The sequence below is a fragment of the Scyliorhinus canicula genome, unplaced genomic scaffold, assembly GCF_902713615.1.
Source record: "Scyliorhinus canicula unplaced genomic scaffold, sScyCan1.1, whole genome shotgun sequence".
NCBI classification, from domain to species: Eukaryota; Metazoa; Chordata; class Chondrichthyes; order Carcharhiniformes; family Scyliorhinidae; genus Scyliorhinus; species Scyliorhinus canicula.
In genome coordinates this window covers 1-11065 of record NW_024055998.1, presented here as the reverse complement: position 1 = coordinate 11065, position 11065 = coordinate 1, and the positions used below count along the sequence as shown (strand labels likewise).

General features: G+C 51.9%; 1 protein-coding gene across 1 annotated transcript; it reads right to left on the bottom strand.

Annotated features, from left to right (window-relative positions):
- Positions 1-296: 296 nt before the first annotated feature.
- Positions 297-7061, bottom strand: mrpl18 (mitochondrial ribosomal protein L18). Its single transcript, XM_038788803.1, has 4 exons — positions 6906-7061; positions 4571-4761; positions 796-1033; positions 297-457 (listed from the first exon to the last, which is right to left on the bottom strand). The coding sequence occupies exons 1-4, from the start codon at positions 7059-7061 to the stop codon at positions 386-388; spliced, it is 657 nt and encodes a 218-aa protein (XP_038644731.1). The 3' UTR covers positions 297-385.
- Between the last annotated feature and the right edge of the window lie 4004 nt (positions 7062-11065).

The window sequence follows — 11065 nt, the reverse complement described above, 5'->3', positions numbered from 1 at the left end:
CTATCCATCCCCCTCAATTATATCTCACAGGAACACGGGCCATTCAGCCCCTCATGAGCCTGTTCCACAGGAACAGTCAGTCCCTGAAGTCTATTCCAGGGGAACAGGCGGAGGCCATTCGGAAGCTCGCCAGGTGCGACTCACAAACTCAGTCTAGGCTGGTGCGAGGAGAGATCATCCTGCTCTCTGCTTGTGGAGCTCACCACTCAACCTGCGCCCAAATTGACCAATCTTGCAGCACAGAATGGGCAAGTGATGAACAGAATTCTGGGAGGCAATCAGGAAACCAACATCAGTCCAGAGGGAGAATCCTTTAATTTATTGCAAGATAGGTGTCCGTGTTTATGTCTGTATGGCTCATCTCACCCGTCCTGGCTCCATTCGGTCACTGGCGAACTCTCTGCGGTTCACTGAGTATCACCCCGCCATCTTTCATTGCAGACCGGAATCGTTGGACCTGCCGATTTGAGAGTCAGAAAAGTAATTAGATCCTTAACTTGTCCTTCCCCTCCCTCGCCAACACTGTGACTGTGATTCCGCCTTTGGTTCATTAGCCCTCCCTCCCCCAAGCGCTGTGATTCCTCGCTCAAGTCAACCAGCCCAATCAAGACTGTGATGCCTCTCCCAGTCGACCATCACCAAGAATGGCGATGCCTCCCTCAGTCAATTGTTGCATGGATTCTTTCTTCCTTTAGCACAAGCCTCCCACTCCACCCGATCGTTCCCGATATCTGTGAAACCCCCCCCCCACCTCAATGATCTCCCGCCCCTCCCCGACAACCAATCGGCACTCACCGACTCAGCCCGATATTCCCAGGGAATGGCTCGGAAGGTGACGTAAGCGATGCCGGCCTCTAGGCAGCGCTGGGCCAGCACACGGCCTACGTTCTGGGCCGCAGCCACATCCCGGGTGCTGGAGAGGTGCCTCTTGATGGCCCACTCCTGGGTCGAGGCTGAGATCACAGCCTTGCCCCCACTCCCAACTGCCTCCACGTATGCCGTAACGTGTCGCTGGGTCTTCCGGAAACGCAGCCTGGGAGGAGCCAAGAATAAGAATGAGAGATTAGCAGGGCCCGATGACCTCCTGCTCACTGATACGAATGACATTTTCCGAGGAGGTGATGAGGTGGGTACATGAGGGTAGTGTACTTGACTTCAGGAAGGCTTTCAACAAGAGCCCACATGGGAGACTTATCAAGACGGGAAGAGCTCGTGGGATGAAGGGTAATTCAGCAAATCGGATCGAAAGCTGCCTCAGTGCCGGAGGCAGAGTGTGACGGTCGAAGGTTGTCAATATGACTGAAAGCCAGTGTCCTGTGGCGTTGCACAGGGTTTGGTGCTGGCTGCCCAGTGTCCTGTGGCGTTGCACAGGGTTTGGTGCTGGCTGCCCAGTGTCCTGTGGCGTTGCACAGGGTTTGGTGCTGACTGCCCAGTGTCCTGTGGCGTTGCACAGGGTTTGGTGCTGGCTGCCCAGTGTCTTGAGGCGTTGCACAGGGTTTGGTGCTGGCTGCCCAGTGTCCTGTGGCATTGCACAGGGTTTGGTGCTGGCTGCCCAGTGTCCTGTGGCATTGCACAGGGTTTGGTGCTGGCTGCCCAGTGTCCTGTGGTGTTGCACAGGGTTTGGTGCTGGCTGCCCAGTGTCCTGTGGTGTTGCACAGGGTTTGGTGCTGGCTGCCCAGTGTCCTGTGGCATTGCACAGGGTTTGGTGCTGGCTGCCCAGTGTCCTGTGGCGTTGCACAGGGTTTGGTGCTGGCTGCCCAGTGTCCTGTGGCGTTGTACAGGGTTTGGTGCTGGCTGCCCAGTGTCCTGTGGCATTGCACAGGGTTTGGTGCTGGCTGCCCAGTGTCCTGTGGCGTTGCACAGGGTTTGGTGCTGGCTGCCCAGTGTCCTGTGGCGTTGCACAGGGTTTGGTGCTGGTTGCCTTGCAGTTTGTAGTGTACATTAATAACCCAAACAGGAATGTTGGAGGGTATGATCAGAAAATTTGACAGGAACATTTGTGTGGTAAATAGTGAGGTGAAAGTTTCAGATTACAGAGCGATATAGACGGGCTGGTCAGGTGGGCAGGACAGTGACCAATGGAATTTAACCCTGAAAAACATGAGAGGTGATAACATAGAACATACAGTGCAGAAGGTGGTCATTCGGCCCATCAAGTCTGCACCGACCCACTTAAACCTTCACTTCCACCCTATTACTGTAACGCAATAACCCCCCCCCCCACCTTTTGTTTTTGGTCACTCATGGCCAATCCACCTAACCTGCACGACTTTGGACCGTGGGAGGAAACCGGAGCACTCAAGAAACCCACGCAGACACGGGGAGAACGTGCAGACTCCGCACAGACAGTGACCCAGTGGGGAATCAAACCTGGGACTGCAGCGCTGTGAAGCCACAGTGCTATCCACTTGTGCTACCGTGATGCATTTTGGGGGGGCCAGAGTGCAGGTCGACAGATCCCTGAAGGCAGCAGGACAGTTAGATAAGGTGGTTAAGGAGGCTGATGGGATACTTACCTTTATTAGCTGAGGTATAGAATATAAGAACAGGGAGGTTATGATGGAGCTGGATGGGACTTCAACTTCAACCATTTGGCTCATAGGCATGAGGAGAACTTACTGTGACCTGGGTGACATTGGTAGGTTTGACAAGAAGAAAAGGTGAGCTGGTTTAGCACAGTGGGCTAAATAGCTGGATTGCAATGCAGAACAAGGCCAGCAGCACGGTTCAATTCCCGTACCGGCCTCCCCGAACAGGCGCCGGAATGTGGCGACTAGCGGCTTTTCACAGTAACTTCATTGAAGCCTACTTGTGACAACAAGCTATTATTATTCTGTTCTGAGGTTAGACCAGAACGGAGCAGAAAACAAGACAGTCACGAATAAAACACATCGGGAATTGCGAAGAAATCTCGAGCCAGAAAGTGGGGGAAGAGTGTGGAAATCTCGCACCAGCAAAGGGGGAGGAAAAGTTTTGGAGAGGCTGGGCTTGTTCCGTTTAGAGTTTCGAACGGACAGAGGGTACTTGACTGAAACATGTCAGATTCTGAGGGGTATCGACAGGGTGGTTGTGGAGAGTATATTTGCTCTTGTGGGAAAATCAAGAACCAGGTGGTCACAGCTTAAAAATAAGGGGCAGCCCATTTAAAACTGAGATGTATAAAAGGTAAGAGAGAGGCAAAAATAGACATTGGGCCACTGGAAAATGTGGCTGGAGAAGGAATAATAGGAAACATAGAAATGGCAGACGAACTGAATAGTTACTTTGCATCAGTTTTCACGGTGGAAGACACCAGTGGGATACCAGAGCTCCAGGAGAACCAGGGGGCAGAGGTGAGTGCAGTGACTAAGGAGAAGATTCTGGGGAAACTGAAGGGTCTGAAGGTGGATAAGTCACCTGGACTGGATGGACTACACCCCAGGGTTCTAAAGGAGATAGCTGAGGAGATTGTGGAGGCAATAGTGATGATCTTTTAGGAATCACTGGAGGCAGGAAGGGTCCCAGAGGATTGGAAAATGGCTAATGTAACACCCCTGGTTAAGAAGAGAGAGAGGCAGGAGACAGGAAATTATAGGCTGGTTAGCCTGACTTCAGTCATTGCTAAGATTTTAGACTCCGTTATTAAAGATGAGATCGCAGAGTTCTTGGAAGTGCAAGATCTGTAGAGGGACAGGTAGTATTGAGGAAGCAAGGGGGCTGCAGAAGGATTTGGACAAGCTAGGGGAGTGGGCAATGAAGTGGCAAATGAAATACAATGTGGAAAAGTGTGTGGGTTTGTGTGATTCCCCCTGTAGTTGATAAGCTGCGTGTTTGTGATTTTCCGTTGACCAGTGAGCTGGAAGTGTATGATGCCACCTCTGGTCAAGGGAAGCATCATGTGTGATTCCTCCTGCAGTTAACCAGCTCTGTTTGATTCCCCCTTTAGTTGATCAGTTTTGATTTTCCTTGCAGTTGATGAGCTGTGCTCCCCCCGTAGTTAACTTTGGAAGAAGAAATGGAGGCAGAGACTATTTTCTAAATGGGAAGATGCTTGGGAAATCAGAAGCACAAAGGGGCTACCGGTGGGGCCAGGGGCTGCCGGGGGACCAGGGGCTGCCGGTGGAGCCAGGGGCTGCCGGGGGACCAGGGGCTGCCGGTGGGGCCAGGGCCTGCCGGGGGACCAGGGGCTGCCGGTGGAGCCAGGGGCTGCCGGTGGGGCCAGGGGCTGCAGGGGGACCAGGGGCTGCCGGCGGGGCCAGGGGCTGCAGGGGGACCAGGGGCTGCCGGGGGACCAGGGGCTGCCGGGGGTACCAGGGGCTGCCGGGAGGACCAGGGGCTGCCGGGAGGACCAGGGGCTGCCGGGGGCAGCAGGAATGAGCTCACAGTCAGCTCAGAAATGGGGAGAAGGCTCGAGGGACTGGGATCACACGTTGGTACGTTTGCAAATGGCTGCCCCAGCGAGTGGTTCAGCTGAATCATGTTGATATATTTAAAGGGAAGCTGGAATAACCCCCGTGGGAGAACGGGACAGAAGGAAAAGGCAATGGAGTGAGCTGAGGAGAAAGGGAGATAGATGCTGAGCTTCTCTCACCGGTGCCAGGAGGTGAGGCCGGGCCAGACGGTTTGCCAGCCTTTGTCTTTCCTCGCCAGGGCCAGCCGCTCCAGGTTCCGTGGGTTGCGGTTGATGAACCGGGCTGTAACCACTCCATTCTCAGCCGTGTCAGGATGTTGCTCTGGTTTAGCAAGTGGGAGCGATGCTGGGACGCAGCACAGACCTAGGGGAGAGAGAGAGAGAGCGAGGGGTTAGCAGGAAATCCAGCAATGGCAAACCCCATTCTGAAAGCAGTTGCTGCCGGATTGTTGCGAGCGCTGTCAGCTGATGGGGGTGGCCGGGGTTTGGAAAGACAGGATTCGGTTTGAACCTCAGTCGCCGAGTCCTCAGGGGTGAATGATTTCCCCTGTGGCCAATGGGTTCAGTGAATGTGATTCCCCATGTAGTCGATCAGTTGGGTATGTGCAATTTTCTCCATGGCTAATGACCTGGTGCCTGTGTGTGTGTGATTCCCCCCATGCAGATGAGCTGGGTTTGTGTGATTCCTCCTGTAATTAACCAGCTCTGTTTGATTCCCCGTTTAGTTGATGAGCTTTGATTTTCTTTGTAGTTGATGAGCTATGCTCCCCCCGTAGTTAACAAGCAGTGTGGTTCCGCCAGCAGTTGATCAGCTCAGTGATTCCCGCTGCAGTTGATGAGCTGAATCAGTGATTCCTCCTGTAGTTGATGAGCTATCCAAGATGCACCTCGCCCCCCACGGTTGAAGATTCCTCCCCCAGTTGATGTCGCCCCCCCAGGTTGATTATGCCCTTCATAAGACCATGAGACATAGGAGCAGAATTAGGCCACTCGGCCCATCGAGTCTGCTCCTCCATTCAAATTATGGCTGATGGGTTTCTCATCCCCAGTCTCCTGCCTTCCCACGACCCCTAATCCCCATATTAATCAAGAACCTATCTCTCTCTGTCTTAAAGACACTCAGTGATTTGACCTCCACAGCCTTCTGCGGCAAAGAGTTCCACAGATTCACCACCCTCTGGCTGAAGAAATTCCTCCTCATCTCTGTTTTAAAGGATCGTCCCTTCAGTCGGAAGCTGTGCCCGCTGATTCGAGCTTTTCCTCCAAGTGGAAACATCCTCTCGACGTCGACTCAGTTTGAATAAGATCTCCCTCATCCTTCTCAACTCCAACGAGTACAGACCCAGAGTCCTCAACCGTTCCTCATACGACAAGTTCTTCATTCCAGGGATCATTCTTGCGAACCTCCTCTGGACCCAGTCCAAAGCCAGCTTGTCCTTCATTAGATACGGGGCCCAGAACTGCTCACAATACTCCAAATGGGATCTGACCAGAGCCTTACACAGCCTCAGAAGTACATCCCTGCTCTTCTATTCTAGCCCTCCGCTGTGAGTGCTAACATTGCATTTGCTGCAACAGTGCCTTCAGTCCTTCCCTCCAGATCATTAATATATATTGGGAAAAGTTGTGGTCCCAGCATCGACCCCTGAGGCACACCACTAGTCACCGGCTGCCATCCTGAAAAAGACCCCTTTATCCCCACGCTCTGCCTTCTGCCAGTCAGCCAATCCTCTATCCATGCCAGGATCTTACCCTTAACACCAAGGGCTCTTAACTTTTTTAACAGTCTCCTATGCGGCACCTTGTCAAAGACCTTCTGGAAATCTAAATAAATCACGTCCACTGGTTCTCCTTTGTCTAACTTCCTTGTTACCTCCTCAAAGAACTCTAACAGATTTGTCACACGACATCCCTTTGACAGCCGTGCTGACTCAGTCCTATTTTATCATGCACTCCCAAGTACTTTTCGATCACATCTTTAATAACAGACTCTAAAATCTTACCAATGACCGAATCAGGCTAACAAACCTATAATTTCCCATTTTCTGTGTCCCTCCCTTCTCAAACAGGGGTGTTACATTAGCCACTTTCCAGTCCTCTGGGACCTGCCCTGCCTCCAGTGATTCCTGAAATCATAGAATTTACAGTGCAGGGGGAGGCCATTCGGCCCATCGAGTCTGTACCGGCCTCGGAAAGAGCACCGTTCTTCAACCCACACTCAAGGGCAATTTTAGCACAGCTAATCCACCTAACCTGCACATCTTTGGATTGTGGGAAGAAACCGGAGCATCCGGAGGAAACCCACGCAGACAGGGAAAGTATAAAACTCCAGACAGTCACCCGAGGCCAGAAATGAACCCGGATCCCTGGAATTGAGGCAGCAGTGCTAACCACTGTACAACCAATGCCTCCACAATCTCCTCGGCTATCTCCTTCAGAATCCAAGGGTGTAGTCCATCCGGTCCAGATTTATCCACCTTCAGACGTTTCAGTTTCCCAAGCACCTTCTCCTTACACGACACGCATCTCTGCCTCGACTCTGTTGAAGTTGATTTGCCACTGTGTCTTCCACTGTGAAGACTGATGCCAAGTTCCTCTTCAGTTCCTCTGCTATTTCTTTGTTCCCTATTACTACTTCTCCAGTCTCATTTGCCAGTGATCCAATGTCCATTCTTGCCTCTCTCTCCTGCCTTTTATATATTGAAAAAACCTCTTGCAATCTTTTGTATTACTAACGAGCCGACATTCATATTTCATCTTCTTTCCCCCTTCTTGTTTTAGTTGTCCTCTGCTTGCTTTCAAAGGCTTCCCACTAATCTTCGCCACTTTGCATGCTTTTTCCTTTGCTTTTCTGCTGCCCTTGACAGCTATGGATGCCTCGGCCTCCCCTCAGCAATGTTTCCCTCCTCCTTGCGATGATGGCACTGTTGCTTCACAGCACCAGGTTCCCTCGGCTGTACCTGAACAGGCGCCGGAATGTGGCGATTAGGGGATTTTCACAGTAATGTCATTGCAGTGTTCAGGTAAGCCTACTTGTGACACGAATAAAGGTTATTATAATTTCTGTTATGCCTCCCGAATAACCCCCCAAAACTCCTTCCACTGTCTACCCTGCTCGGTTCCCCTTCCAATCAACTCTGGCTACTTCTCCGTCATGTAGTTTATTTCCCCTTATTTAATTGTAATATCGTTACATCTGATTGCAGCTTCTCCCTCTCAAACTGCAGGGTAAATTCTATTATATTGTGGTCACTGCTCCCAAAGGGTTCCTTTACCTTAAGTTCCCCAATCAAGTCTGCCTCATTTCACATCACCAAAATCAGAATTCTGTTCCCTGGTAGGGCTGGTCACAAGCTGCTCCAAAAAACATCGCAAAGACATTCCCACAAATTCCTTTCCTTGGATCCACCCACCCAACCTGATTTTCCCCAGTCCACCTGCATATTGAAGTCCCATGATTATTGTGATATTGCCTTTTTACATGCCTTTTCTATCTCTGATTTATTTTCTCTGCCCCACATCCTGACTACTGCTAGGAGGCCTGTACATAACTCCCATCAGGGTCTTTTTACCAGTTGCGATTTCCTCAAACTCTACCACAGAGATTCTGATCAGATATCGATCCTTTTCTATCGATTTAACTTCATTCTTACTAACAATGCCACCCCTTTGCCCATCTGCCTGTCCTTTCGATAGATCACAGTTCAGCACAGAAGCATAGTGGTTAGCACAGTTGCTTCACAGCTCCAGGGTCCCAGGTTCGATTCCCAGCTTGGGTCACTGTCTGTGCGGAGTCTGCACATCCTCCCCGTGTGTGCGTGGGTTTCCTCCGGGTGCTCCGGTGTCCCCCCACAGTCCAGCGATGTGCAGGTTAGGTGGATTGGCCGTGATAAATTGCCCTTAGTGTCCAAAAAAAAGTCGGGTGGGGTTACTGGGTTACAGCGGTAAGAGTGATGGTGTGGGGCTTGGGTAGGGTGCTCTTTCCAAAGGTCAGTGCAGACTCGATGGGCCGAATGGCCTCCTTCTGCACTGTAAATTCTATATCCTTGGATATTTAATAATAACCTTTTATTGTCACAGGTATGAAATTACTGTGAAAAGCCCCGATATGCCAGATTCCAGCGTCAGTGCGGGTAAGCTGGTACGGGAACTGAACCCGCACCACTGGCTTTGTTCTGCATCACAAACCAGCTGTCTAGCCCACTGAGCTAAACCAGCCCCGATTTCAATCCCAGTCCTGATCCCCTTGCAGCCACGTCTCCGTGGTGCCCGCTACATCGCACCGGCCAATTTCAATGTGCGCAACAAGCTCTTGTTCCTTATATTGCGCGCTTTTAGGTACAACACCCTCAGTCCTACATTGACCATTTCCCTTCATATAGTTGTCCCTTTTTTTGCTCTGCCTGGTTAGATTGCTTCTGCTTTCCATACTCTTTGTTACATTGAATTATCATAGAATTTACAGTGCAGAAGGAGGCCATTCGGCCCATCGAATCTGCACCGGCTCTTGGAAAGAGCACCCTACCCAAGGTCAACACCTCCACCCTATCCCCATAACCCAGTAACCCCACCCAACACCAAGGGCAATTTTGGACACTAAGGGCAATTTATCACGGCCAAGCCACCTAACCTGCACATCTTTGGACTGTGGGAGGAAACCGGAGCACCGGAGGAAACCCACGCACACACGGGGGAGGATGTGCGGACTCCGTACAGACAGTGACCCAAGCCGGAATCGAACCTGGAACCCTGGAGCTGTTAAACAATTGCGCTATCCACAATGCTACCGTGCTGCCCGTTCTGTTACGTGTTCTCGAAACTTTACGAACACATCCTGAGGTCTCAGCTCCTTTAACTCATATAAAATCCCCATCATTAACCTGCACTCTCGCCTTCTCCTTTAACTTGGGAGTTTCTAATTCTCCATCCAACTGACCCTTTCCCCCCCCCCCCCTCCAACTAGTTGTTTAAAGCACTATCTAACAGCCCTAGTTATACGATTCGCCCGGACTCTGGTCCCAGAGTGATTCAGATGAAGGATCAGAACAGGTCCCTCGTTCCCCAGTACTGGTGCCAATGTCCCATGCATTCAAACCATTCCTCCCACACCAATCTTTGAGCCACACAATTACCTCTTTAAATCGTATTGATCATGTGCTAGTTAACTCGTGGCTCGGGTAGTAATCCAGAGATTATTAATTTTTGGTACTGCTTTTTATTTCGCCCCGATCTGCCCATATTCCTTCAGCAGAACCTCTGACCTTGTTCTACCTATGTCGTTGGCAACCAACATGGACCACGGCAACTGGATCGTTCCCCCCCCACTGCAAGTTCCTCTGCTGGCCCGAAGAGATAACCTGACCCTGGTACCAGTTGGCAACACAGCCTTCGGGATTCTGGATCCTGGTCACAGAGAACAGTGTCGATGCCATTAACTACACTAACCCCGATTGCAGCTACATTCCTTCTCAGCCCCCCCAGTTCAATGGCTCCCTGTTCCTCGGAGCTGTGGTCAGGTTACTCAGCCTCTCGGCAGTCCCCGTTCCCAGGCAGCAACAATCTCCAACCTGTTGGACCCCCGGCAATGATACCCCCTGGAGGATGATGCCTACCCGGATGATGATGCCCTCGCACCCCACCCCCCACCCGGTGGGATGTCTCACCCTCTGGGTGATGATGTCACCCTATATAATACATCCCTGGGTGATACACCACCAGGAGGAGCAGCAACACCACACCCCGGGTGGTCACACTGGCACTTTGCCCATCTCTCTGAACCTCACCCACATTCCCCTTCTGCACAACTCTCTCCCTCCCTGCACATCTCTCTCCCTCCCTCCGCACCTCTCTCTCTCTCTGGACCAATTGTGCTAATCACTATGCAACCGTACTGCCCTCTCTGTACTTCACTCTCTCTCTCTGGACCTCTCCCTCTCTCTCTGGAGCTATCATCCTCTCTCTCTCTGGACCTCTCTCTCTCTGGACCTCTCTCTCTGGACCTATCTCTCTCTCTGGACCTCTCTCTCTCTCTCTGGACCTCTCTCTCTCTCTCTCTCTCTCTCTGGACCTCTCTCTCTCTCTCTCTCTCTGGACCTCTCTCTCTCTCTCTCTCTGGATCTCTCTGGACCTCTCTCTCTCTCTCTCTGGACCTCTCTCTCTCTCTCTCTCTCTCTCTCTGGACCTCTCCCTCCCTCTCTCTCTCTCTCTCTCTGGACCTCTCTCTCCCTCTCTCTCTCTCTGTAGCCTCCCTCTCTCTCTCTGTAGCCTCTCCCTCTCTCTCTCTGTAGCCTCTCCCTCTCTCTCTCTGTAGCCTCTCCCTCTCTCCCTCTGTAGCCTCTCCCTCTCTCCCTCTGTAGCCTCTCCCTCTCTCCCTCTGTAGCCTCTCCCTCTCTCTCTGTAGCCTCCCTCTCTCTCTGTAGCCTCTCCCTCTCTCTCTCTCTCTGTAGCCTCTCCCTCTCTCTCTGTAGCCTCTCCCTCTCTCTCTGTAGCCTCTCCCTCTCTCTCTCTGTAGCCTCTCCCTCTCTCTCTCTGTAGCCTCTCCCTCTCTCTCTGTAGCCTCTCCCTCTCTCTCTCTGTAGCCTCTCCCTCTCTCTCTGTAGCCTCCCTCTCTCTCTGTAGCCTCTCCCTCTCTCTCTGTAGCCTCTCCCTCTCTCTCTGTAGCCTCTCCCTCTCTCT